The sequence below is a fragment of the Drosophila obscura genome, unplaced genomic scaffold (assembly GCF_018151105.1).
Source record: "Drosophila obscura isolate BZ-5 IFL unplaced genomic scaffold, ASM1815110v1 contig_200, whole genome shotgun sequence".
NCBI lineage: Eukaryota > Metazoa > Arthropoda > Insecta > Diptera > Drosophilidae > Drosophila > Drosophila obscura.
The window spans coordinates 2,883,785-2,911,764 of record NW_024542791.1 but is presented as its reverse complement, the minus strand read 5'-3'; the positions used below and the strand labels follow the sequence as shown (position 1 = coordinate 2,911,764).

Below are 27,980 nucleotides of genomic sequence, written 5' to 3'. Positions count from 1 at the left end.
ATTAAACCCGAGCCGGAGAACGATCTGTCGTTGCCCGGAGTTTGAGGCCCGCCACAAGAAAAGTGAAACCCGTTTGTCATTGACGCAAAATGTCACTTGTCGTTGTCAGGCTTCCAGAAAGACCTCCTCTTTACCGCTCCATCCTTCGTCCTTCATCCTCCATCCTTCCTCCTCCTCCTGCATTGAACCACTCTACAGTGCGTCATAAGCGGGTTATGGCATTTTCCTTTTGGTTCGAGAAAACGAGCTGAAAACTGGTAGCTGCAGGACAAGCAGGAGATGGAAGTGTAGACGGAGATTGGGAGCTTCATCTGGATGTAACTACGCACAGATGGCAGTTAGAGATATCTATGTGACTCACTTGCTATTGGAGTGAAGTTTAAATCTAGTTTGGAAATCCATTTGGATGTGGTTCGAAGGCAAAAATGTATTTGGCAACCATTTGAAGCTGTTGTCACAATCTTTGTCTCTAAGCTGAGTGCCTGATATTATATTTACACTATTTTTCCAATGGAGTCTACTCAGTTTTAACAGCTGTTTGCTAAACAGCAAGAATGGAAAGGGAGATCACAAAGTACCAGCTTAACAGGCCAGGCTATATAGTTGTTCGTTAACAGTCTGTTAACGCTCTCGGTTACAGCTCACTGTTAGCGGGCAATGTTACCGCTCTTACGATCCACACACCTCTCGAGTGGCTAAGCTTGTAAGCTAGATATACAACAACAACTTTCAGCTCTTTTCAAATAAGTAGCCCATAAGAAAGAGTATCTCCCGTGCATGCCTAACTTACAGTATTCTCCCCAAATTGACCTTGATTGGGAAAGTTGCAAATCCAAATCCAAATCGCAAGTCAATTTAATTGAAGGCGAGTACGAGCAGCAGCTGTTTGCTTGCCGTTACCCTTTTGACATTTAATTAATATGCAAATGACGCCAAGGATCCCAGGCAACCCGGCAGCAGCAGCAGCAGCAGCAGCCTTCCAACATCCGCTTTATGTCCCTCCATGCCAACTGGCACTCCGTGTGGCACCTCCGTGTGGCCCGCCGCAGCACATGCGATGGCCACTTCTTTCGGTATCCTCTCACAGCATCTCCCTGGCAGGGCGAACAAACAAAGACGAGGAATTAGAAAGCCAGCTTAGTCATTCCGCTGGCGTCGCAGGATTCGTGCATAGTTTCAATTGCCACCGCAGCAGTGCGAATGGGATGGGGATTGGGGTATAGGGAATGGCTGAGGGAATCGCTGGATATCCTTGGGTGTCCCACAGGAATGCCCCGCTCGGAATTTACGAGCCGCTTGAGATTAGTTTCTCCCCTCTGGTTGTTTGCTTTAATTGCGACCATGGACACGGGGCGTGGCAATGTCGTCGAGTCAGCAGCCAGAGGACAACAGCAACAAAATAAGCAAACAGCATAAGTCGCGAGCCCAAAGGCACATCTCCATCCTACATCCTTCTGCCACATTCCACATACGCCGTGTGGGGCATGGCAATGGAGCCTGTGCCTGTGCCTGTCTGGTCTGCCCCCAAAGATGGGTGTCGCTGCATTGTAAATATTGCATTGGACAAGCTCAAATAAACACACTTATCGCAACGAATGGGTCGCATGGGGGATCGTAAACCTATATGTTTTGTATATGTGTTTCGTATCGTATCTCTGATGCATAAATTGTTGTCCCTCTCTCTCTCTCTTTCTGTTTCTCTGCGTGTGTGTGTGTGTGTGTGTGTATTTGTGCCACAATTTTATATCTTATTTATTTCAATTTTTTGCCCATTCGTTGTCGCGACGTGTTCTGTTTTATTCGAATGCTTTCATTCTTTCATTCTCTCTCTCGCCTTTTTTTTCTGTACCATCCTTTGGGATGCAATTTTAAAATATTGCACAGACGACTACGAGCACCATTTATTTTATACTTTTTTATTGTCGCCATTGACGGGGCCGTTGAGTTGAGTGATTGCAATAAATTATTACCGAAACCCATGGAGCAGGCAGAGCTTGGAGTGTATTTTCTTAAGCGTTTCTTAAACGAAGATTCTTGAATGGAATTGACAACTGAAGAGGATTGAAAATATGTACTTTCAACTCCAATAATTTATGCTGGACCTGCTGGATGTTAAAAAAAAAACAACTTTGAAGTTTTGAATTTTTCTAATGTTTCCTATGTTGAAATATATTTCGTAATAATTTTGATACACTTAAAGGCTGCATTTGAAGAATAGAAGCTTCCATATCAGCACAGAGGTGCTGTCACCCCCGTCTATCTACTTGCCCTGGACTTTGAACGCGGTCCGCGGCGATTTACTGATCTCCTTGCTGGCTGTCGGGAATATCCTCTGTCCCGCTGCCTGGCCAGGCGCTGCTCCCTCCTTTCGTTTTTGGCCTCCTGCTCGGCCACTATTGACAGCACACTCTCTGACGGGAGATCATCTATGACACCGAAGTACAACTGCAGTCCATCCATCTGGATGGTCTCGAACACGAAAGCCATTTCCACCGTTAGCATACAGATGGTCCATGCGAATGGCTGCACTGTGTTCAGTTTGTCAACGTGTTTGTCACTCAACAAACTGCGTGCACTATTGAAGAGAGCCTCCACTATGGCCTGCAGCGAACAGTAGGCGACATACCACACGGTCACCAAAAGCACCTGCATCGTCAGGCAGATGAAAATTATCTCCGCCGTTGTCTCCCAAAGGGTTTTGTATGATTTCCGGTAGCCCTGCAGTTTGTTTAGTGCCACAATGGAAATCAGTATGAAGAGCGTCGACTCCAGTCCCACATAGCCGGCGGGATCGTAGCAGAGCTCCATTTGTTGGCAGAAGATTGCTATGATCGTGGCAATAACGAAGCTCGGTTCCATTTTGATTAAAAATATTATTTAAAAATATAATATAATTTTTAAATTTACGGTAGAGTATTTCTACTCCCTAAACTATACTGACATTAAAGCCAAACCAAAGCTACTGCTTAACATACATTTTTTGTTTATTTTGCCTTTTCAGGTTCCTTTGATAATAGTTTTGAAGTATCAAATATTTAAAACCCAATAAATGCCGGGTCTGGACGTTATTTTATAATATTTTTATTATATTGCTTAAGTTTTGTAAATAAATGAATTAAGATTAAAGAAATATTTTCTTTTTTTCCAATCTGGCAGCGTCGCATCTGCAAATCGAAACAAAGTTCAGGTTCCCCTTGCGGTTCCACTGAACTAGTTTAGTCTGTGGTTCATTGTAGCGTCCACTGCATATGTTTATACAAATATACTCAATAACAAGTAGTATGTGTTAAATAAAGAATATTCCACAGATTTTTATTATATAATATACAAATTTGTTTCAGTAAAATAAACGCGAAAGCTGATTGTTAAAGCTTACTTTTATTAGTTATCGATAGTCGTTGGTGAACTAGTTCCGAGGACTGTTTGAAGCGTCTCATCGCTTCATTGCCACCTTGCACCTTTTTTGTGATCCACATTCAAATAAGTTTACTTCGTTTTTATTTATGTACATAGTAGGCCAAGATATGTATCTTTGTTTTATTGCCACATGGCAACCTTTTTGATGAATTCATCAGTTTTAATTGTGCTTCAGTCCCGAGCGGATCTAACTTCGTAAAAAACGGAATAAATTGTTCCAAAAGAATTGTGTTTTGTTTAATTTGCTTGTGCTTAAATTGTTTATTGAAAAATGCAGTACCTGTCCGATGCAAACTATCGTCAAAATGTGAATCTTCGCGTAAGTTTCAGTGGAGTCCAGTGGGATAGGGCCGTAAGCATGTATTATAATTCGAGTGTTTGCAGATGCCTGGGCAGAGTCCGCCCTATTATCCGGACAGATTGACTGACCGCTCTGTCCCGAACGTGGATGAGATTCTTAGGCGTGGCGAACCCATGCCCGACCGCTACGGGGATGTTCGACGGGCCACCAATTGTCCGCCGCCACCGATGCCACCAGCGGCGCCGCAGAGTGTTGGTTGGCTCTGGAGTCCACGTCGCAACGCATTGCCTTTGGATCCTCACTTCAATGCTCGGCGCAATGAGCTGCCTGCTGATCCCCAGCACGAGGATTTCTCAAAGCATGATGGAAACTATACGTACGCATTCAATTCAATGCGGCCAGGAGGCCGTGCCGATTACGGCTTTCCTATTGACACACGTCGCAGTGTTTCCCCCATTGCCACACGCCGCAATGGATCCCCAATTCATACACGTCGCAATGAACCGCCTACTGATCTGGCAAACTATATGAACATATTCAGTGAAAACCTTCCAGAAGGTCGTGCCAACGAATCTCCTACTGATCCACGACTAAATGTATCCTATATTGGTCAGCGTCGCACAGGATCTCCTATCGGTCGCGGTCGCAGTGTATCCCCTATTGATACACAACGTGACTATGCCAACAGCTTTAGTCAAAACCTTCCAGGCGGGCCAGCAATGTTCAATGCCATGAGTGCCCTACCCGTGGTCCGCAACATGGACTCCATCAATCCATCTGGTAAATATTGCCGGCATGCTTTGGCTGGTTGCTGTTCGCTTATTGTGGGCTTTTGCAAATACCTTTTCAGATCCACACTTTCATACCCAAACTTCGCATCAAGAACGTCACCCTACACACTTCAATGCAGAACGCTGGTCCAACTACGATGATGGCAGCTCTGAAAATTACAATGGCAATCGCAGCTTTCAGGATTTCGAGGCCAATCGCAGCTCTCTAAATGTTGATGGCTACGGTGGCTTCCAGAATTTTAATATCAGTCGCATCATCCCTAATATGGATGCAAATAGCCGCTTCCAGAATTTCAATGTCAGCTTCCAAAGTAGCGATGGCAATCGCAGCTCCTTATACTTTAATGACTACCATAGTGGCAACGATTCCGGATTTGTAAACGATCGTCCCAGCTATGGGTCGGAACGTCGTAACTTTGCCAACTTTGGCAACTTTGGCGGCTCATACGATACGAAGAATTATAGTCTGATTGATCAGGGCTTCAATCGTCAGGGAATCAATTCGCTGCTCCATTTGAATACATCTTACCCTCCGGCAAAGGAACGCAAACGCAAGGCAGAGAAACTTGATGATTCCTTGACAGAGAAGCGCGCATGTCCGGAACGTATAGAGAAAGTCTTTCGCATTGGTGGCTTCAGACTGGAGTACGCCACTCATAATACGTTACTCGAGCTGCCCCAGCCGGAAAAGAGATCTCACGCGGTGCGTTTCTTCAAGAAGTATCCCGCCTATCGTATTGGTATCAAGAAATCCAATCCGCCAGCTGCAATCGAAGTCGAATGCAGCTTAATTGAAAGTGATGATATGGAAGACGCGATCATTCGTCACACCATAGCCGAGGAGTGGAAGAAGGTGTATCGCGAGAAGAACTATCGCTCGTGGGGCAGTTGGTGGAACGACTACAAGGATTGCGGAGATGACATATGCAAGGAGCTGCACCAATTCGATAACTACAATGTGCAGAAGAGCTTTCGGCCGCTCGAGGGCCCCATCGATTCAGAGGAATATATCCGCTTGGCTATCGCTGCGCTGAAGGAGAACAACATCACGTATCTGAAGAATATGCAAGATATTTACCGTCTGGTGGACTTTACTGTCCTGGAGAATCTGACCGCTGACGCGTCGGGGCATCTGCAGGACATCATACGCTCCATACCAAATCATTTGTGGCGCTACAAGATGCGCTCCATGATTTTCACGTGGACCTGGTACCAGAAGCTGGCCAACTGCGAGAACCCCGTCGATGAGACGCGCCAGAGCATAATGCCTTTGTGGAACAATCCGATCTTGCACTGGCTGGCCAAGCAGGCCTTCGATGAGTTGATTCTCCTCAGCAAGGTCGAGAGCAGCAATTTGAAGGAGGCTCACCCCCAGGGTCCACCCAAGCAAAGCAGCGATCCCGACCAAGAGAAAGAGTCTTGAATTTCCTATTGTACTTTTGTATAATCCAAATTGATCGAATAATATAATTTAGCCAATCAATGAAGCTTTATCCCTTTAGCACTGGTACGAGCCCAGCCATATTTTTAGCTCAATTTATTCCAGCTGCTTCAGCTAGCTGCATAAAGTTGTTTAATTTGTTATCCCCAAAGTGCACCTGAGTCTGAGTCTGCAGAAAAGATATACACACACAAAAAAAATATAAATAAAGAAAGAAAACCAAAGGCAAAGGCAAATGAATAAACCAACAGCCACGGAAAATGACGATACAAACCAAAGAGAAGAAGGAAGGGAAACCAACAAAAAAAAAATGCAAAACGCTACTGCATATTAATCCGACAGAGTATTTCACTCAGAAGAGCCCTGGACCTGGACCTGGATCCCGTACAGGGTGCTCTGCACAACGGTGGATGGCGGGACATATCGGGACACGCTGCCTGAGAGATGGGCGACCGCGAAAGACATTTATTGTATCCTTAGCGCGGTTGACAGACGCGTGCTGAGACGATGATGAATTTGCTGCCGCCAATGCCGCACGCCGCACCACCATTTCGGCCTGCCTCCAACTCCATCCGCAGATGACGATGACGGGAGCGTTGAGTGTACAAAGTGAAAAAGGAGGCTGGTGGCGCCCCCGACTGTTGGCCCAACCAAGCGGCAGAAATGGCGACAGACAGCCCTGGAGACAGACTGGGGCTGAGGCTGGGGCAACAGCAGCCCGAACAAGTGACGAAAAAAAAAATGCAAATAAAATGCCGGCTTATTGAGTCAGTGGTGGTGGGTGCTGGTTGCTGGTTGTTGGTTGCGGGTGCCACAGAAAAAGACACTCGTGTGTCTTGGCTGTGTGGTGCCTGGCAGTTGGGGCCAAAGAAGACACTTTTTAGTTGATTGAAAAAGGTGATGTCAAGGCTCATTTTTTTTTTTATCCTTTCTGCTATTTTATGCTTTGTTGACCTTTTTTTTCTCAGTTAAATATTATACAAGTTTTTCACTTTGATAGGCAAATGCTTTAGCTATTCCAAGTATTAAAGTGGAACCAGTACAAATATTCAAGAAAATTCTGGTAGGTTGATAAATATTCCATTTGTGGTAGGGAATCATAGAAAGTGGCTGATACATGGTGAACAATATATTTTGTGATAATTATATACCTATTTAGTGGTATTTTATTCATATTCATTCTTTGTGCTCGTTTATTCTTTTAGTTCTTATTTATTGTTGTTGAGTCTCTGCATTTGGTTGCCTCTTATGAGATTCTCGTGTTCTTGTGGTGATATTCTGCACAAGTTTCACCAAGGATTATATTAATGATACAAACTAATAGAAAACTTTTCCATAACTTCTTCAGGGTGGAAAAAACACACAAAAATAAAGGTATTCCTATACTAAGGACTATAACTCTTAGAGGAAGTACTCAGCTTGAGGATTCATCCGGGGTGGGCCGCCGCGAGTCGCCTCTTTAGCTGGATGAAAGATGGAAAAGCTAAGCTGCAGGTTCTCGTTCAATTTCAGAAAAGCGGCCACATTGCCGCAACGATAGCAATAGTTGGGTGCCGACCAGACGGTCAGTACGGTCTGCTCAAAATGCCATTTGTATCCCTCCATGACCAGCTGGTGGGCCCGACAGATGACATCAAGATCGTTGACTCTGTTAAATTCAGCAACAACGTCGTAGCCGAAGAGATAGCCGGCTCCACGTGGAGAAATACTCCAGCCAATTTGATCTTCTGGATCGCTCCACATTAGGTCACACATGCTGCCATCGTGGGGCGTCTCCATCTTGCGATCGATGACGCGGATCTGGTCCAGGCGCGTTATTGACGGCGATAGGCCACCGTGGACACAGAATATCTTGCCATCGATGATGGCCGAAAGACTCAGATAGTCAAAGACTTCCGTGAAGTAGCGCCAGACGGCCGAGGTTCCATACTTGAGCAGGCACTCATCATAGAACCCATAGACCTGGGTGATCTGGCGACACTCGTGATTGCCGCGTATCAAAGTAATGCGATCCGGATAGCGCACCTTCAGGGCCAGCAGCAGCTGGATTGTCTCCACGCTGTAGAATCCACGATCCACAAAGTCACCTAGAAAGAGATAATTGTTGGCGGGCACATCGCCGCCAATGCGGAACAGCTCCATGACATCGTAGAACTGTCCGTGCACGTCACCGACAACAATCACGGGTGTGTCCACACGCTGTACATTCGCCTCTTCAACGAGAATCTCACGGGCTTTGTGGCACAAGACTCGCACCTCGTTCTCCCCGAGGGCTACGCACCGCTTCAGCTGCTCGATCTGGCGATCTAAGTCGAAAGATTGGGACATGTTGTCTGCAGGAAGAAATGGTGGCTAAATGTAGAATAAATGGGGCTACATGTTGCTTGATTCTTACTTAAAATTTAGGTACAATTCTTTCAACAATATTTTTATTTGTGGTTAGCAACGTGCACGCTCGTTTCTCGTTTTTGTTTTTGCTTCTCGTCACTTTTTAGTAGCAGCCAAAGTTGTAGCCCGGCTGTAAACTTTTTCAAGGAGTTGTTTAAACTATTTACCAACACAATTTGATTGATTACTTGAATTATTTTACACTCGAAGCAGCAAATAAACAAATTTTCAATGCAGTGTTGTTGTTGATGTTGTTGAAGCCGCTGCCTCGTGGGTTGTGCAATGCAAAACAAAAACATGTGACGAGTGTGGAGTAAAGAAAATTGTTGAAGACTGGTGGGAGTTTAACTAATGCAACTACAAGGAGTATTCTTTGGACTATTTACCTGAACAATAAGATGAAATATTGTATTTATATTAATCTGCGTCAAATTCCTTGTAATGTCAGCCACCAAGTCCTATCGAGTACGTGCTTTGTCTGTCGATGGCACACGCAATTTGATCGATGTATCGATCAAGCTAATTGCATACCAGAAACACTCTGAAAGATCAAACTGATTGATTCTCGTATTTAATTTACAATATTTACAATAATGCAAAAATGCATAATAAAAATGCAACATTTTCTATATAATTTCTGCGTAATATATTAGCTATATGCTATCGATATGTCATTTAAGTTTAGTCGAACAATCGAGCAGAAGTAAAAGCAGGAAAAGTTCTGCTTGTCCCATCAAGGTAGTATCCTTTAGAGGTTTCCTTGTACTAGTTTTGCATTGCAACTAATTAATTTTATTTATCATTTATATATGTGCCATCACCACATCTCTGCCTATCGAGTCAGCTGTTTGCCGTTGATAGGACTTGGAGTCCTATCGAAGCAACTCGAATTCAAGTTTCAAACGAATCGAATTCCATTCGCTGCAGGAATCAATAGGAATGCATTTCCTTCACAGATATTTTGATAGCGAACGCACATAATTTGCGTCAGTCGCTCAATGACGTCGAGTGCAAAAGGAAAATCAGCGCGAGACATGTAGGTGGAAAAGCAGAAACACAAAGGTTATATGCTAGCAGAAAATTGTAATAAAATGGTGAACAAGACGAACAAGTACTATACGTGTCGAGTGCAGATACAAGCAATGCCGCACGGCAGAGTCAGATAACCCGCCTCCTCGAGCACAGTTGGATATCGCATGCTTACGCATTTATCAGGGCCGGGACAGAGCCAGAGGCTGCCTACACATGAGGCCAGGTCAACGCTATAATATTTAATTTAAAATTGTATCCCCAGGCATTTGCTTTTCCTTATGACTTTGCGAAGGCAAGCGAGCGGCAAATGAAAAAGTGTCACACTTTACCAGCTCCTCGCCAGAGAGCCACTGGCAGTGGCTTATAAAAGGAAACTGACTGTCTCCCAAAAAAAACTCTCCCTAAGTCGCTCTAAATCAAATTGCAGATGGGGGCAGGGAAACGATTTTTGTGGATTTGTGTGCCAAGTTGAACGATGTTTTATCCGCAGGGAAGGGGATACACTCTGTCAGATTGTAGGTGCAAATGTGTACCAGGCATCGGGCTATATGGTCATGGAAATATTACACTTTATTTTGTGACATGTATCGTTAACCCTTTACAAGACAAATTTTGAGGCTTCTTTCGAAGCCGCACACACACTGCCCTGCATTGTAATTAATTAAATTCAATTAGGAACAAAGTACGCACGTACAGAGCCACAGCTACAGGCAGCAGCGCTGCTCAATCATCATTTAAATTTTGGCCAAAACGAAATTAACCAAAATAGCGGGAAAGGAGAAGATAAAGGGGAACTGGCAGGACAATGCATGACAATGTAATTGGTAATCTGCGTACAAAGTGAGTGTGCTCCAATGCTAATTGAAAATTAAATCAGATTCTCATAATTCACTTACACGAAATTTCCACCTTAAATTGGAAGCTGAAGAGCGAAAGCCTGGCGCCTGGCGCCTGAAGCTGGTCGGGTCGGGTCGGGTCGAGTCTGCATTCCCCCGTTGATATATCATTATCGCCTTATGCAATTGATGAAATATTTGCAGATATTTTCAGATATTTGCAAATATGGCCAATGATTTCACTGATTAATAAATTATTCTTTATTAAACATCGTTATGCAAATTTGGATGCAGTGAGGAAATCAGAGGTGACAAAGCAGCGGAAATACGACACATGAATAAATATTTATACCAAAAAAAAATATCAATTAATTTGCAATTAATCACAGATTCATTACAACGTTCAGGAGTCAAAAACAATTTAAATCAATGCACTGCAGAGTTGATTAAATTAAATAAAAATAGCTTTAAATATGAAGTAATCAAGTTAAATATTTTCTATGGGTCGCCTATGCAAATACTGTCCCACAGCATGCTCAGAATATGTCAGTTCTCTGGTAGAACAAAACAAGTCAATAATAAATTTGATCATATTTTTTATATACAGTAAACAGAGAGAGAAAGAGCAGCGAAACGACATGGCATCGGTTAGCAACCCACAAAGTCTGATATTTAGTGCTCCATACAATCGCGTCCAGAGGCAAGTGCTTACATTGATCAATCCCACGAAGTGGGTGCTGCTCTTTAAGCTGAAAACAAACGCGGTGCAACACTACAGCGTCCGTCCCCCCTCCGGGCAGGTGCAACCCTTAAGCACCGCTACGGTCATCATTACCCTGAGCTACTTTCAGTTCCAGTCGAATATTTGCTATCGCCATCGTTTCAGCGTTCAGTCCATCTATCGTCCAGTCAATGGACTGCGCCAGGGTGAGTCCGCTCTAAGTATCTTTCAGCGGACTCCACGCTCAGATATATGGGTGGCGAGCATTCCCGTGCGCCTGGAACCCCCTCCACTGACACCATCCCAGTTGAATCTGGTCTTGAATGTGAACCATGGCGACAAAGAGATCGGGAATGTGTTCAAGCTCTCAGATATCTTATCCAAAAGCGGGGATGAGGTGGAAGAGGAGCCGCTGCTAAAGAAGATGCCGCAGCGGAAGGAGCTGGGCCTGCAGAAACAGACAGCGAAGCAGCAGGAGAAGAAGCAGTTTGATCCGGAGGTTTTACAGCAGAGGCTACAGAAGTCAAACCACAAGCAACGTATCTGGTTGCTCTTGTTTATTTGTTTAATCCTTGGATTCCATGTGGCAGGTAAGCAGTGGAGAGGGAGGGTCATTTATCCTGAACAGTTTACATGGGCTTGATCGTTTTATTCAGTTATATTTGCAGGCTGTCTGATAATTTCGATTATTGTCAAGTGCATCCAGTACACCTTTAAGTTCTCGAACTATGAGCAATTCTTGAATTATCTAAACATATTAAACTTTGAGAAATTTTGGAACTATTGCGAAAACTCAATTGGGAGTCTCTTGAAATATGAGAAGCTCTTGGATGGTAAGAATATCTTGACTGTGGATCTCTTGAATTATCTGAAGTCTTGCTGTTATGAAAATGTTTTAAAATATATGGATTTGAGTAATTTGCTCACCCTTGGAGCACCACACAAACAAACGTTTCCTGACAACTACGAGTCCATGCTAAATTTTTCTTATGTTGGTAAAGTTTAATTAATAAATAATGATTGTGAAAACGATAAAATATATTTTAAAGGTGCAAAAACATATTAAATTGCAATTCGTAACAAAATTAAATGATTCAAAGAATTGTGTATCAACTTATTGTTACTTTGGTAGCTAAATAAAAATAGAGATATACATTTTATGGAGTGGGATATACTTATGCATATGTGTTATGTTTTGATCAAGACATAGGGCATACAGGAAATGGTATATCGGGTGAGGTTTTGATGAAGATCAGGGAATATATGTACAAATATAGAATAAGGAAAAGGCCTATTAAAGTCAGAAATTATACCTCTAATCGATATGTCTTGGGCAAGGATTAAAAAAATAAAACCCTTTCGATAAATCCAATAGTATCTTCCTCCCACGTTCCACAATATCCACCAGCTCCGCTCCACAAAGGTGGACAGCACATGCCAATCAACGCAATGCATCAATAATTTGTGTATTGCTTTTTAGCTTTTGCATTAAAATAACCACTAGAAGCCAGGAATTTTTTCCATAAATATTAAAATGACATTGTTACAACATTCCACTTAAAGCAAATAGTCAAATGCAAGCATAAATCACCAACAAAACAGAACCGAACAAAGTGGCAAAAAGTGAAACCTGAAATTATTATTTTTATTCTTCTTTACTTTATAACTAATAAAATGCGAGACGAGTGTTTGCAGACTGCATAAATTGCCAGAGCATTTGTAAATATTTTAGTTTCGTGTGCAATGCTGCACAAATAACATCGGAGTCAGCAGCCAGGGGAATGGGAATGGGACTGAGGAGTCCTCTTATATTTTTTATGACAGTGCAACGAGTAAAACTAAATATTTATTCAACAAATATGCAATAGAATTTATGACAGCATATTGCCAACTATTTTGGTTGCATTTCTACCCATTTCAAACGTCCACTTTGTACCCCCTTAACAAGCATTTCTACAACATTTCCACCTATAACACCCATTTAATAACAAAGTTAGAGATCATTTTGCACATTTTGACTTTTCGAGCATTGCATGACAAATTGCATTTGAGGTTTTTCACCTGAACATTGATTTAATTATCAAATGAATTTCCTTTTTCCTCTTTTGACCAAAAATGCCAGAAAGAACTCCCAAAAAAGGTGGTTTAATTTTGCCCAATTTTCACCAAGCCAATACATACAGAGGCACAGCACACACAGAGGCACGGCATGGCACACACACAAATGCATATGGAATTTGAGAGCTGAGTTTCCATATTGACTCCACTCCTTGCTTCCTGTGCGATGTCCTTCTGTTGTCTGGCGGCTGTCTGCTCGTTTGAGTAATTTCATTATGAGTTTTAAGACTTTTAATTAATTTAAAAGTGAACAATTTTACACTCTTTTCATAACAACTTCCAATGGGTCTGCCACTGCCACTGGCACTGGCTCTTGCTCTGGCACTGACTCTGACTCTGTCCCGCCAGTCCATTCGTCTGAGTGTCTGCCTCTCTCCAGATGGTCTGCCTTTGTCCGGCGTCTGAGTCTGGGCGTCTGGGGTCCAGCTTCGGGTCCGGAAGAGTGGCATAATTTCCGCACAAAACTTGATGCAAGCATTTCATCTGCAATTCGAGTGCAAGGACCAGACTCAACAAGGAGCAACTGGCATCAACAGCATTCAATTAATTTCCCAAACGAAACGAAACTTCTGCCCCGTCCAGCATCCGGCATTGTTACGAACTTTAATGCTTATTTGCGGCAACAAAAGTGCGGATTATGCGGCAACATCATGGAACTTGTATCGACTCGTTAAGTTTGTTAACTTGCAAATGAAATCAAAGTGAGCCATGAAATGTCAATAACATTCCCAAAACCAATCCGTAGTGCTTCATGGAATCAGTATAATTCTGACATTGAAACTATACACAACAAACGAAAAATTCTCTCATACAAATACTCGACAAAAACTTACTAGAGAAAACACAGCAAGCATGTCGGCCGAAGTGGAGGAGATGCTGAAGCGTTTCCAGTCCTTGAAGAACGTTGTGGGCATCATGGTGATTGACAACGACGGCATACCGATCAAGACCACCCTGGACAACACCCTGACTGTGCACTATGCGGCCACGATGCAGACCCTGCGGGAGAAGGCACGCCAAGTGGTCTTCGACTTGGATGCCACCAACGAGTTCTTGTTCCTGCGTATGCGTACGCTGAACCATGAGGTTATGCTGTGCCCGAAGGACGATTACTTTTTGGTGGTCATACAGAAGCCATCCGAATAGGCAACAACAACCAAAAATTACGTTACTGAATAAAACTTAAAAATTGAATTGCAGTCATTAAAGTATTTATCATATCGGACATGTGTGGCTTTACCACACACTGTTGAGCCTCCTCCACATCTCATTTGCTATAAAAGTCAATTATATTGAATTAAAGAAATGTTCGGTAAATGAAATGTTATTAACATATTCACCAATACGCACAGGCAGACAGGCCCATGCCAATGGTTGGGGGGGATTGGGCTCCTAAAGGGCTGGGCTTTAGGCATTCGTCATTGAACATTTCAGCAGCACCATTAATGGTATTCGGCTGCGCTGCAAATTATTTGCATTGGGAATTGGAATTGAATTGAAATGCCATTTGTGCGTGGTGAGTCTTATTCAATATGTATCCGTATACCCACACATTGCTGCACAGTTCTCGCGACTCCACGCTCTTCTCCACCATTGGGCCACAGCCTGATCCTGTGCCGGCAAACTCATTTACAATAAATGAAGACTGACTGAGGCAGCAACCGCCACGAAACAAATGAACTTTTTTTTATATTTTGTGGCCCTTGACAGGATGCAGGAGCACATGCGAGGCTGGTGGTGGTGCTGCTGCTGCTGAGGGTTTTGCTATTTTTCATTTAATTAAATATTTAACATGCAAAGTGCATTATGAGCCACCAGGCAGAATGAAGGAGGCACGAGCACATGAGCACACGAGCTCTCATCCATACACCGCAGACGATAACTAAGTAAAGTCTGTCGGTGGGAATGGCACACAGGATGGATGCTGGCTGGGAGGACATCGACGGTTATCCATCTGTCTCTGTCCCTGTTCCTGTCCCTGTCTCGTTTTGTCGAGGGCAAAGCTGTTGGCTTGTGATAATTCCATAAACATCAAATTGCATGAAGTGCGTTCAAGCGAAGTGCAAAATGGTTGCAAAATCGGTTAAGTGTGTCACAGGAGCAGCACCAGAACGAGGACAGGACCAGCACCAAGACCACCAGGACCAGCACCAGGCACTGGAAAGGACAGGACATCTCCTGCGGTCACTTGCAGGTGCTCTCAATGATGCAGATATACAGATATAAGGGTCGTTGATTTGTTAGTCCTGGCTGAGTGAATCTTGAAGCCATTGCAGGCAAACATTAGCTATGGATAATAGATGAAACTATGGATTAGTAATAAGTCGTGCCATAAACATTAAAAATGCTTGATAACTTTAAATTTATCTCTGAACATCTTCAGGAATAACCATTGTTTCGACTCGAATAAACCAACCCTATGCAAGGTAGTACAATTTTCTTTTTAACCAATCAATTGTTTTGGGTATCGGCCCTGCAAATGTCGTGTCAAAATTATGCTCAATGTTCACTTCTAACAGGGCAATAACGCTGTTAACACCCCAGTTACAGCTCACTGTTAGCGCGCTCTGACAGCGCCCTGCTCGACTCTCGAGCGGATTATCGTTTTCGAGCTCATCGTTAGAGAACTCCTCCTTCATCTACAACTTTATTCACCCTTTTACAAACACCATCGATTTATACTTAAGGAATGTCAGTGGTAAACGTTACTGTCAGCAGCTCAAAGAATATACAAATTTTCGTATCACTCATCATAACAGTTTAGAATCAGCCTACAAATATTCTTTTTTTACCTCAGTTAACTTTATGCCTCTTCCAAATCATTTATAAATTAGATGTAGGTCCCACAACAACCGATATTTATCTGTCAGCATGTCCAGTTCAATTGAATTTTTGTGTATCACAACCATCCAAGTAATAGATAAGTAAAACAATAGCCGAAAAACTGTTTCCTGCATCTGCCGTTTATCAGACCCGTTCCTGTGTAACCAACCAGTCAATTGAAGCTTCAATTGGCGAAGCAACAGGAAGCCGCGTGTAGCGCCATGTCATCATCGAAACAGGCTCCGCGCACAATGCCAAAACCCAAAAGTTGCGGCCACCTACCGTGGCTGCGAGAAGCCTTCAAGCAGCACGAACATCGCGGGGATGGGAAGATATCCGTGTCCCATCTGGGGGATTGCCTGCGCGTGATGGGCGCCAATCCGATGGAGTCTGTGTTGCAGCACCACGTCCACCAGCTGCAGGCAGCGGATCTGCAACGCATCTCCTTCGAGGAGGTCCTGGGCATCTACTCCAACCTGGGCAAGGACTCGGGTGTGCTGTATGGCAACATGGGCCAGCAGAAGGCTGAAGAGTTCATCTCCAGCTTGCGCTTGCTGGATGACCAGGGCACTGGCTACCTGCCCGCCGCCAGATTGCGACACGTGCTAACCAAATGCAGCGAACGCCTCAGCGAGGCGGAGATGGATGACCTGCTGGAGGAGCGTGTCAACGATCAGGGCCTGGTCAACTATGCGGAGCTGGTGCATGCCATTTTGGATGGTTAGAAAAATAGAGTTTGAGTTGACTTACAATAAATGTGTGTGGGACCATAATGTTCTTTCTATAGCCAATCATTTCGCAACTCTAGGCCGCCAGGCAATTCCATTCTGCACTGGCCACGACCCAGAAATGCAACTCGCGGCATCAATTGACAGTTGAGTTCATCATCATTTCGGTTTTGTGGGTATGACTGGACTAAAGTGGAATTGATGGCAAAAGCCCCCACCATTTGGCAGCGCAACGGCATGGTTATGCGTGAGAATGCCACCACCAGCAGCTTTGGTCAGCGATTCAGTCAGCAGTTGGTTTGGGCACTGGGCCAAACACGGCCTGGCCTTTTCTGGATAGTTGGAATGGACGAGTAGACGAGTATGCAAATGCTGTCAAAAACATTTGTAGCTCAAAATTGCCGACACGATTCCCAACAAAATTCAGTTCTCATGGACGACAACAACGGCAAAAGTAGCAGCAAACACGAGGGCAATCATCGCTCGAAAGATACACACGGGAAGGAATGTGATGGCTGCGACCTTCTGTGCACCAGTCCAAAAAACATTATATTCTACGCTCCGTACGATCGGATCCAGAGGCGTATACTGACCCTTACGAATCTCTATCCACATCCAGTGCTCTTCAAAGTGAAGTCAAATGCTGGGCAAACCTACCACGTCAGTCGAGCCACCGGTCTGGTCGAACCCTACAGCTCCCTGGAGGTCAACATCTCTCTGAATCACTTTGACTTCCGAGCCGAATGCCAGTATCGCCATCACTTCTGCGTTCAGTCGATCGTGTGCCCGTCTACTGGTGTCAAAAAGGACAGCGACTCCACTTCCATTCTAGCCATCTTTAAGAAGATACCCGAAACAGAGCTTTGCATTAGGCGCATCAACGTTGACCTGCAGACCGCTCCCGTGGCGCCCCCATCTAGGTCGCTGCTGGACTCTGCGGCTTTGACAATCCGTAGGGCCTCACAGCGCGTGATTATCAACCAGGTCGTAGCGCTGGCAGCTCACAGCCAAAATGAGCCTGCCAACGAGTTCAATGAAACTCGTGCCAATCCGACCGCTGAGTGCAATGATGCCATTACCATCAGTAACGACTCGGAGGTGAATGATTTGAATATCCGAGCGAATATTCGCATATCCTTGAACGAGTTTCCAGAGACGTATCAGATAATCTTACTGGGCGGAGCCGTTGTGGGAGGTAAGCAGAGGCTTCTCTTCCGTAACAATTAACATGGCTTTGATCCTGCTTTTCTTCCTTGTAGTTATACTTATAGTTATAATGAATCCTGACGAGATAGATACGCTTTTAAACATGCTCATGGGCTTCGTCAGCTCCAGAGTACTAAACACTTCAGCGGGCTCAGAGTCGAATAGCTACGACACAAAGACTGCTCCTCCCACCAGCTGCCAGAATATGCCAGATGGTGCTCCGTGTCATCAAGAATAATGTTTCAATTTATATATTGGTTAATTAAATTCCAGATTTAAGCTGTGCACAATAATTCAATGTATTATTTTCCCTCCATCACTCCCAGGACTGGCGGAAACTGTGGGTCTGTTTTAGGTTCAGGTCATCTCTGCATCTCCTCCGGCTAATCAGTTTGAAAGCGGAGGCCATGGCCATTGGCTAATTGGCGGCCATAGTTCATTAGCGTGTGAATCCCACGCTGATTAGGCGATTGCACTCGCATTAGGTGTCGTTCCCATAAACACAATCAGCACCACCCAGCCAGCGCCCACCCAGCCCCAAACAACCACAGCAACAATAATAGGGATGACCTGCGGTGAGGTGTGCATGGGAGTGCGCTCTGATTGTTGTGACCTAATTGGAATTTACCTGATATAATGCTTTATGGCTAAACACGAGCATTTTATGAGCTTCTCGAATGTTTTCAGTGAATACCAATACCGATATGACCACATCATAAATCGCTAAATCCGCAGCCTAAGCTATAATTAGTATGCGTGCTGGATAACGGTTTATTTATTATTTGATGTCTTTATTTATGTATATTATAACACACAGCATTGCAAATAAGTGCGGTCTTTAAAAGCGTGTCGATCGCTTGGCTCTCTCTCCTCTCTTAGCTAAAATCGCAGACCGCTTTAAGTCTCTCTCTCGGTGTTACTTGCGCTGTTAGCTCTACAGCCTATGTTACTCTCTGTTAGCTCTACAGACTCTGTTACTTTCTGTTAGCTCTACAGATTCTGTTACTTTCTGTTAGCTCTACAGACTCTGTTACTCTCTGTTAGCTCTACAGACTCTGTTACTTTCTGTGACTCCCACACTCTTTTATGATCGGTGGGCTACACACAAAATCCCACATATTACGTATACCATTTAATGTTTGTCATATAATAAACGTAATATATGTACATGTTTTCGGCTTGTTGAATTGAAAAGTGAACAGCAAGAACAAGAACTCAACAATGTCAACGGCATACCATTACCAGACAAGTCTGGTAACAATTCCAACTAATCTCAGCTTATAAAGTTTTGCCGAAAACTCCTGGTGGCAATGCCAGGCCAGCCAGATAAACCGAGCAGCAAATGAGCAAAGTCATGCCAACGTCCTTGTCCACGGCCCTGTTGTCCCCTGTATCGGATTCCCTTGGGGGAAAAATGACCCATCCCATTCATCGGAGATGGGCAAAACGAACAAGAAATGCCAGGGCCATAAATTAGCATCACTTAAGTGGGCAGACGTTGGGTGGATGGGAGCATCGGATACCATTGAGGGCTGAGGACCACTGAGGGGGCGTGTAATCCTTTCAGCGATTAATTGCAGAACCTGCAGGCATTGCACGGGGGACGGGACTGTGAGGGAATGTGAATATAAATAGCTAATCAGACAGAGTCTCTGACAAATGTCATATGGGACTGCAAATGATATCGCTAAATCCCCAAACTCAATCAATTGGCCAATTGGACAGCAGGCAGAACCACAATCAAGAGCATTTGATTAGAACTATTTGGACTGTAAGATGTAAGCCCATAATGGCATACAACATGTTGTTGAGCCAAGGAACCAACAATTAAAGACAGAGAACTCAGGTTGAAGTTCTCAGCAGTCACTTATGGGGTGTAACCTTGCGCACCCATTTACCCTCCAACGCTCACGCTCTCTGTCTCTCCCTCTGTGACTCTTTGGCTCATTCTTTCTGTGGTGACTGTGGCTGGGACACACTTTTGATACCATAAATCGTTTTTATGGCTTTCCATTACGTTGGGCAGCGGTAGCACTGTTGCCGTTGCCGTTGGCGTTGCCTGTGGCAGCCTTGCACTCGTAACCCATATTCCATATTCCATTTTACAGTACGCACCGCTTTTTTCGCACTAGGCCACACATTTGTGCAGCCTGTCACCAATCGGTGACTTATGGCATTTTCCATGGTGGGAGTGGTAGTGGGCGTGGGCTGCCCCACCATCTACCACCACCCATCCAATGCAGTGCAGTCAACTGAAAATGCACCGAGCAAATAAACAAAGGAAAAGGTTAAGGAAAAGTCTAAGGGAAATGCATTCAGCAAGGCCGATGCGTGTGGAGGGACTTCTTGGGGTCTTCTCCCGGACTCTGGGGCTTCATTTGCCTGCCAGCAGGGATCTTTTGCCCAAAGAGGGACAGAGAGAGAGAATGTGCAGCACTCTGTTCACCTTGACTCGTTCGTGGATTTTCCTCCTTCATCTGCATCCTTTTCTCGCTCCCTCTCCATTTGCACTGCCCCTTTTTCCGTTGGCATTTCCCGTTTGTTTGGCTTTGTTGTTGGCCTGCCGCTTTAACATTTTTAATGAGTTGCGAGCCAAAGACGAGGGGTGCCGCAGCTGCAGCCGCTGCTGCACCTCTCAAAGCGGTCAAAGTGCAGCAGGGGGCACGCAAATATATGCAACATTCGGGGGGATCAAAGCTTTGAGCGTTTCCTTTAGCTATCTTTAGGGTAACTTTTGTGCTGTTTATAAGAATAATATTAAAACAACATTTAATGTATTTAGCAATATTTCCACCAATTGAGTTACTCTTATAGATGTGTATGTTTCCTTTCCTTTCGTTTAGTTTTTCTTTGTTGTACCATTACAGTTGTTTTTTCATCTTTTAAAATATATCCAATATTTGACTCTGTGTTTTAGCTCTCAATCCATTTCAGTTGATGTGGTAGACAGATAGATACATATTTAAACAGCTCTTAAATTGCTCCCCTAGGCTGATTTCCATACAAACAATCAAAAACTCTGTAAAAAATGCAGAAAAGTTAATTTACCCTTTTCGCATTTTATTTACCCTTCAGTGGGGGTGGGGCAAACAATCTATTTGTTAAGCAGCTACACAGGAAACTCTCATTAATATCACCCACGATTGGACAGCCCTTCGATTTTACTATATAACCGTTAATTATTCGTTGCAAAATCGATAAAAAAAATAAAAAATATAGAGTGTTTCACATAAATACACACACTTTAAAGTTTAAACCAATAATTCATTGGTATTCCACATTATATACATGGATACATAAGATTAATTCCTCAAAGAGATTATGCATTCATCATGCTCATATTCCTATTTAACTTTGCTTATTCCATACTTATATTTATTATTAAATTATAAATTGGTATTCTTAAGTGTTATTTGATATGCTTTAGTACCTCGAATCAGTCTATTAAATAGGTTTCATCTTAATTCAAGATTGATAAGATTGATCGTCTGACTGTCAGGCTCTAGGTTGATTCATTAAAAGAACCATTCTGAAAGGGCATACAAAATATACAAATTATGGTGTGCACTTAAGGCAAGGGAAGGGAAGTGTTCATTTAAATAGCACTCCGGCCATTTAAATTTTTTCCATAACGCGAATTGCAGTTTTTGTTTCGTCAATTCGCTTTGAGTTGATTCCACGCCACTCTGCATATCAAAATGATATTATGTCAGAATGCAATGCAAATTATTGCACTTAAAACAGACATACAGAGGCCTGGAAAATGGCAAACAAAAAAAGGTTAAAAGATATGTACGCATGTAGGAGAGCAGGAGGAAAAAATCACTTCACTGTGAAATGACTGGCTTACGCATCGCATCGCTAAATATTAAAGTGGCAATGAATACAAATTGTCTCGTCAGAAGCCTGACAATCGCTTCTGCCGCATCGTAGTCCTCCAGAAGTACATTCAGTGTAACCGCAGGACAATGGAGTGGCAGGACACACACACGAACACATGGCATGGCATGTCCATCAAAGCCCATAGACCAGGGACCAGGGACCAGTGACCCAATTGAAGAATTGATTGGGTAAGCATTTAAAGAGGCGCCTCCCGTGTGAGCCAGACCCTCAAAGTGTTGTCCAACTGGCAGTAAACTTTCGACCTAAGTGATTCTTAGTTAGTTAATTGGATCAACTATGTTTGTGCCTCCGTTTCGAGCAGTTTCCTGCTCTGCTAATATGGAAATTTATGTGTATAAAAGTTGTGCGCAAGTGGGCGGAGGAGAAAAGAAAAAGTTTTTGCCCAGCACCAGCAGCTGGTGCCGCCAGCAATAAGTTGGATCAACTCCAAGTTCAATGGCTGCCAGGCACCGAGTTGGGGCTTTAATAAGCTGGCCAATTAGTCGAGTCCATTAGGATACACGAGGCTGGGTAATCTTTAAGTTTCTCAAATGCCTCGGATAGATCCGTGTCAAGTGGCATTCCACTCGGCACAAAAACTGAAAATTATAGAGACAGACTGAAGCATGGAATGGCCTCCAAAAAAAAAAGAGAAATAAGAACATTCCTCCAGTTCGTGGGGCCAAGGCCAAATCAAATATTTGACAGCCAAAGAGGGAGAAGCTGTCGAAAAAAGTGATGGAAATGACGGCCGGCCTCCGAGGAGCAGTGCAGCCAGCGCCAGGCCGTGTCCATCCATCCATTATTCAAAATGCTCAACAGACTCCACGAAAATTAAACGACAATCCATTTAATATACAAATTCAATTGATGAAATAAAATGAAAATTTAATTTCGCTCCCTGCTTCCTCTCGCTTCTCTGGTGCTGATTGAAATGAGTTATGCAGCAAATTCGGCTGTAATATTTTGATGGCTAAGAAAACCAATCCAGAAGTCGTTGTTAATGGCATTTGCACAGAGCTTGAGTACAGGGTTTTTGGCTGGCTCAATTATAAAAATGAGTTGGCTAAATTGTTGTACAGCTTGTGGCTGGCAGCCGCACACCAAAGCAGCCCCAAGAAATTGCAGAAAGTGGAGGGAGACTGAGGGTGAGAGAGAGAAAGCTGTGAAAATTGTGGCAAGAACAGAACTTAATGACATTTTAATTTATGCTTTTCTGTAGTTAATATCGCAAGTGTGTGAGAGCATTACGTATACAAATTATTAGTACAGAAACGATTCAAGTTGTGGAAAGTGCAGAGGAAAGTAAGTTGAAGTTATGGGAAATTCGAATGTTTCCTCAGAGTATACCAACCAATGGGGCTAATGCCACCCCGCAAACGACTTCATTTGGAAATCAAGTGCTTAACATTTAAGCAGCTTACAAGGTGCCCTAAGCCTTATGACCAAGGTGTCTGACAGCAGATCAAATTGAGCCGAGACACCACCGCAGCACAACACATCAACAATTGGACTTGTAAGTCGGTTAAGAACTAACAAGAAAGTAAATCCAGCCCAAGGGTAAGTCGAGGCTTTAGATACACTCGCGGAGAGAGTCTGCCTTTTTTGTACTGCCTACAGAGAATGATTATAAGGTATTATTATATTAATATTATAATTATTATTAGTAAGTAAATTACATCTAGCTAACAAACTAAAGCCGCTTGAGAGCCGTGCGGATCCTAAGAGCAGTAACAGTGAGCTGTAACAGTGAGCGGGGTAACATTATGTTAACCTGGGGTACTAACAGCGCTGTTGCTCTGTTAAAGCTGCTGCCCTGAACATTAGCTTAACAAAGAAGCGGATTATAAATATATTCCTATCAATTTCTGCCTTCCAAATCACTGCTAAAAATCATCGTACCTTCTGATAGAGTAAAACGAAAGTAAGATGTCACAGCTACTACTACGAGTTACATCGATGTAACCATGTCAAGAGCTAATAAGCAAGGGATACGCCCATGCCCATGCCCATTCCCATGCCACCTCTTTGGACTGGATCGGATTGGGCTCTGGAAAGTTCATTAAGCTTATGTAAGTTAATTAAAACGCAAACAGGCAAATGGCAAATGATCAAAGTGCCAAAGACAGCGGCGGCAAACTGGGGTACGGAGACAGCAGCAAGGAAAGGTGGGTCACTGGGTGGCAGGGTTGGCAGGCAGGAAGGAAGGCAGTGTGGCATAATGGCAAATCACTTTGCACCGCAAACAGAGTCCACTTGCCACTCCATGGCATTGGAAGCGAAGAGACGGAGACGGACACCCCACCACATCCACTTGGCCATGTTAGCTGCAACATGTGTCAACTGGTTTTTGAGGTGCGGGGGTGGATGTTTCCCACCCCGTGCGGTTTTGGGATGCGTGGATTGTAATGGACACGAGTGGGGGTGGCTGGGTGGCGGCTGCGGACTGGGGACACCATGTTCACATTTTGTTGCTGGTCAATTTATTGAGGCACATCAATTCGAAAGTCCCCGCAGAATTTGGCAAACGCGAGTGGCAAAGGTCAACACCAAGTGGATGTCAGGGTCCGCTGGTAGGCGTCAGGGCTATCCGTTGGATGATAATTACAGCGACTCTTCATTGCAGCGCAGGGAAATTAATCTTTGTGTAGTAACTGGAATGCAATTGCCACGCCCACTTGTCCAGGCATACCCCAGGAGGGTAATTGACAAGGCTCCAACACCATCCAACATCGTGCTGCTGCTGCTGCTGCTGCTACTCCTACTCCTCTGGGTGTGCTCCCCTTTAGTTACGCATTTGGCTGTAATTAAAAAAGCAAACTATGTAAATTACGTTTTTGGCTAAAGTTTATTGTGTCCCTGACAGGCAAGTCAGTGGCAGTGGCAGGGGCAGGGGCAGAGGCAGGACACGTCTCCTGCCAAGTGCTGCACTGCACCTCCATCAGAGGTGCACCTTTTGTGTGGCATGGTTTTGGGCGCCCACAATTGTTGACTCTTGCATAAATTATAATTATTAAGTGCAGCCGCAACGCCAGCACGAAAACACACACAATTTAGTTTTGCTTTACTTTTCTTCGTTTCGGTGTGTTTTTCTTTTGGTTTTTCTTTTCTTTTTTTTTTTTGGCTCCCCCCCTATAGAACACATTTTCTACACCCACCGTCTTTGGTGCCCCATTTGGGCTAAGCAACATTTTAATGCAGTTTGTTTTACTTTCTCCAACAACAACTTGCAACGATGCGTTCAAGTACAATTACAAACACAGGTATGTACAAACCAACCTTGTTCCCAATTCTATTTCCGTAAAATTGTTGTTTGAAAGGGAAATTGCGAAAAAGGGGGAACTACACCATCCAATATTTGTACTCACAACTTTCAACAGCGAACAAACACCTCCATAAATTGGAGAATTTACTGCATTCTTTAGTTCTTTTTATCGGAAGAAGCAATACTCCTTTCAACGTAGAATCTTTATTTAAAAATGATTGATTGGCTTTGCTATAAGCCAAGACCCTTTAAAAGAGTTGCATTCTTCCATTCAAGACAGAACGAAGCCCACAAAATGCTAATCCAAGTCTCTTTTCTACTCGCGGCAGCCACCCTGCTGTGTGCTGGACGTGTGCCGAGAACGGAAAAGCGCATTATTGGCGGAGAGGATACACCCATTGAGAATGAACCTTGGGTGGTGGCTCTCCTCGTGAATGGTAAACATATTTGCGGTGGTTCCATCTACACGAAAGATTTTATTATAACTGCTGCCCATTGTGTTAATACGATAAATCGTGAGGAGCTGCAAGTTCGAGCGGGCTCATCAAACCAAAATCATGGCGGAACAGTCCACAATGTGGCAGCGATTAAATATCACACTGGATCTCCCGGTTTTTCATTGGTGAAGAACGACATTGCAGTCTTACGATTAAGTGAACCACTCATATTTAATGATCGAGTGCAGAGTATCCCCTTGGCGGAAGAAGAGCCCGAGGCTAGGAGCGTGGCAAGGTCTACCGGTTGGGGTTGCAAGGATTCTGAAATTCTTTTCCCTGAAATCCTTCAGAGCGTTGAGACTCCTATCTTAAGCAAAGAAAAGTGTCAGACGTATCGCCAAATGGTGGGACTAAGAGAAGATATCATTTGTGCCGGAGCATGTCGAAAATCGGTCTGTTCGGGCGATTCTGGCGGCCCATTGACGCTTGATAATAAACTTGTGGGAGTCACGGTATTTGGTATAAAAAATAGGGTGGGCTTCTATTCAAATGTTGTGTATTTCAAGGATTGGATTCAAGATGCAATTGAATCGCTTTCATGAATGTATTTGAAAATGTTTAAATTTAAAATAAATTATAAAGAGAAATGCCTATTTTTGTTATTTGTTATTAATATTATTTGAAGCTCCAGAATATCCCAACCACCTGCCCTATTTATGCAGAAGCTCTTGGGGATATCCTCAAATGATGAACAAATGATGTATCTTCGGAAAACCTGATGAAAGTTGTAAAATTAATTTAGAATGTAGCGCCAAACTCAATGGATTGCACCACGTCTTTGGTAATTCGTTAGTTACTCAACTGTAGAATGTTTGAATATATAATACATATAAAAAATATATTTTTAAAATCTTGGGTGACGGCTTTAAGGTATATCCATGACCCGAAGCGTATGGAACACACTCAACGTAATAAGTAACTCTAACGAACCGTTAATATAAATCATTGAGCAAAAAACCAACTTTTATACCTAAACAGATTTTATTTTTCAGGATCAATCAAAATAAAATTGTTTTTAATTACCTAATTATTTAGCTATTGAATTAATTAAATAATAATTCGAGCTGTTTCTATTTAATGTGCATATGCATTATTTATAGCTATGTATACATATGTAAAGCGATAGGGAAATAGGCGTAAATATCACATATTTGTGTATGCAAAAATTAACGATATGACCGATTTGTATAGAACAATAAGATTCCGATGGTGATGTGATGAAGATCAGCTCAAGAGTAACTGCAAAGAGAGTGAGACAAAGCGATAAAAGGAAAGCCTAAGAGCAGCTCGAGGCTGCCAAGGCTAAGCCGAGCACATGCGATAGACAGAGAGATAGACCGCGAGAGAACATCTTAGATGCTGTATTGTGATATGAAGCCAGAAGCGAAGCCCGACACATTCCAAGGTCATACAAACCTTTATATGAAACAAACTCGTGTGACCTATTACTTTCAAAAGCACTTCATAAATCAGAGAATTTATTGCATTCTTCAGTGCTTCTTATCGGATGAAGCACTACTCCTTTCAAAGCAAAAGCTTTATTTAGAAATGATTGATTGGCTTTACTGGAAGCCAAGACCCTACAAAAGGGCTGCGTTCCCTCCATTGAAGACAAAACGAAACCCACAGAATGTTGATCAAAGTCTCCCTTGTACTTGCGGCAGCCACCCTGCTGTCTGCTGGACGTGTGCCCCATTTGGAAAAACGCATTATTCTCGGAGAGGATACAACCATCGAGGAGAATCCCTGGCAAGTGTCTCTTCTCAAGAATGGTGTCCATGGATGCGGTGGTTCCATCTACAGCAGTGATATTATCATTACTGCTGCCCATTGTGTGGACCAGAAAAAAGCTAGCGACCTGCAAGTTCGAGTGGGCTCATCAGATAAAAACCATGGCGGAACAGTCCACCAAGTGGCAGCGATTAAATATCACGAGGGATTTTCCCGTTATACTAAGGCGGCAAATGACATTGCCGTCATTCGATTATGTAAATCACTCATATTTAATGATCGCGTACAGAGTATCCCTTTGGCCGCAGAAGAACCCGAGGCTGGCACCATAGCAAAGGTTACTGGTTGGGGTCGGAACTTGAAGGGATCTGGACACGGCCCTCTTCAAGGCATAGAGGTTTCCATAATAAGCAAGTGGCTTTGTAAACTGGATTATCTTGACTTGAGCATCACAGATGATGTCATTTGTGCCGGAACCTGGGGTAAATCGATAGCAAGTGGAGACTCCGGGAGCCCTTTGACTGTTAATAGGAAACTTGTGGGAGTCGTCTCTGCTCGTAGCAGCTCCGCTATTTCAGGACAGTATGTCAGTGTGGTTTATTTTAAAGATTGGATTCAAAATGCAATTGAATCGCTTTCATGTATGTAATTGAAGAATTGTAATTGAAAATATATTGAAGCGAGCATTCCATATTATTGTTCGATTTTTTAAACTATTCGTAGACTAAGTATTACAGGAAAGTTAATATATATGTACTGTTGCTATGACTCATTGTAAAGTGTAAAAAAGGGTAATTTGACAG

At 43.4% G+C, this 27,980-nt stretch overlaps 9 protein-coding genes across 12 annotated transcripts; 7 read left to right on the top strand and 2 right to left on the bottom strand.

Annotated features, from left to right (window-relative positions):
- Positions 1 to 2,144: 2,144 nt before the first annotated feature.
- On the bottom strand, positions 2,145 to 2,946 carry LOC111077941. The gene has a single exon (XM_022372449.2). The coding sequence runs from the start codon at positions 2,857 to 2,859 to the stop codon at positions 2,257 to 2,259; it is 603 nt and encodes a 200-aa protein (XP_022228141.1). The 5' UTR covers positions 2,860 to 2,946; the 3' UTR covers positions 2,145 to 2,256.
- Positions 2,947 to 3,510: 564 nt separating this feature from the next.
- On the top strand, positions 3,511 to 6,101 carry LOC111077854. Of its 2 annotated transcripts, none has more exons than XM_022372313.2 (3): positions 3,511 to 3,736; positions 3,793 to 4,498; positions 4,569 to 6,101. In XM_022372313.2, exons 1-3 carry the CDS (start codon positions 3,689 to 3,691, stop codon positions 5,930 to 5,932), a joined length of 2,118 nt encoding a protein of 705 aa, XP_022228005.2. In that variant the 5' UTR covers positions 3,511 to 3,688; the 3' UTR covers positions 5,933 to 6,101. The 2 variants fall into 2 exon arrangements, with proteins under 2 accessions (XP_022228005.2, XP_022228014.2); XM_022372322.2 differs by having other exon boundaries at positions 3,514 to 3,736; positions 3,802 to 4,498.
- Positions 6,102 to 7,054: 953 nt separating this feature from the next.
- Positions 7,055 to 8,823, bottom strand: LOC111077904 (serine/threonine-protein phosphatase 4 catalytic subunit-like). 2 transcript variants are annotated; one of them, XM_022372374.2, is made up of 2 exons: positions 8,725 to 8,823; positions 7,055 to 8,283 (listed from the first exon to the last, which is right to left on the bottom strand). In XM_022372374.2, the coding sequence occupies exon 2, from the start codon at positions 8,276 to 8,278 to the stop codon at positions 7,352 to 7,354; it is 927 nt and encodes a 308-aa protein (XP_022228066.1). In that variant the 5' UTR covers positions 8,279 to 8,283; positions 8,725 to 8,823; the 3' UTR covers positions 7,055 to 7,351. The 2 variants fall into 2 exon arrangements, with proteins under 2 accessions (XP_022228066.1, XP_041449702.1); XM_041593768.1 differs by lacking the exon at positions 8,725 to 8,823 and adding an exon at positions 8,346 to 8,700 and having other exon boundaries at positions 7,056 to 8,283.
- A 1,937-nt stretch (positions 8,824 to 10,760) lies between these two features.
- On the top strand, positions 10,761 to 11,981 carry LOC111077879 (vesicle-associated membrane protein-associated protein B-like). Of its 2 annotated transcripts, none has more exons than XM_022372351.2 (2): positions 10,761 to 11,517; positions 11,596 to 11,981. In XM_022372351.2, exons 1-2 carry the CDS (start codon positions 10,845 to 10,847, stop codon positions 11,931 to 11,933), a joined length of 1,011 nt encoding a protein of 336 aa, XP_022228043.2. In that variant the 5' UTR covers positions 10,761 to 10,844; the 3' UTR covers positions 11,934 to 11,981. The 2 variants fall into 2 exon arrangements, with proteins under 2 accessions (XP_022228043.2, XP_022228035.2); XM_022372343.2 differs by having other exon boundaries at positions 11,584 to 11,980.
- A 1,817-nt stretch (positions 11,982 to 13,798) lies between these two features.
- Positions 13,799 to 14,244, top strand: LOC111077978 (dynein light chain roadblock-type 2). The gene has a single exon (XM_022372507.2). It carries the CDS (start codon positions 13,898 to 13,900, stop codon positions 14,189 to 14,191), a length of 294 nt encoding a protein of 97 aa, XP_022228199.1. The 5' UTR covers positions 13,799 to 13,897; the 3' UTR covers positions 14,192 to 14,244.
- Positions 14,245 to 16,089: 1,845 nt separating this feature from the next.
- Positions 16,090 to 16,593, top strand: LOC111075830 (myosin-2 essential light chain). Its single transcript, XM_022369326.2, has one exon. The coding sequence runs from the start codon at positions 16,090 to 16,092 to the stop codon at positions 16,591 to 16,593; it is 504 nt and encodes a 167-aa protein (XP_022225018.2).
- A 359-nt stretch (positions 16,594 to 16,952) lies between these two features.
- On the top strand, positions 16,953 to 18,095 carry LOC111077895. Its single transcript, XM_022372362.2, has 2 exons — positions 16,953 to 17,791; positions 17,856 to 18,095. The coding sequence occupies exons 1-2, from the start codon at positions 16,960 to 16,962 to the stop codon at positions 18,038 to 18,040; spliced, it is 1,017 nt and encodes a 338-aa protein (XP_022228054.2). The 5' UTR covers positions 16,953 to 16,959; the 3' UTR covers positions 18,041 to 18,095.
- Positions 18,096 to 25,244: 7,149 nt separating this feature from the next.
- Positions 25,245 to 26,030, top strand: LOC111077923 (trypsin delta-like). Its single transcript, XM_022372425.2, has one exon. The coding sequence runs from the start codon at positions 25,245 to 25,247 to the stop codon at positions 25,986 to 25,988; it is 744 nt and encodes a 247-aa protein (XP_022228117.2). The 3' UTR covers positions 25,989 to 26,030.
- A 1,038-nt stretch (positions 26,031 to 27,068) lies between these two features.
- Positions 27,069 to 27,873, top strand: LOC111077917 (trypsin alpha-like). The gene has a single exon (XM_022372412.2). The coding sequence runs from the start codon at positions 27,077 to 27,079 to the stop codon at positions 27,824 to 27,826; it is 750 nt and encodes a 249-aa protein (XP_022228104.2). The 5' UTR covers positions 27,069 to 27,076; the 3' UTR covers positions 27,827 to 27,873.
- The last annotated feature ends 107 nt before the right edge of the window (positions 27,874 to 27,980 follow it).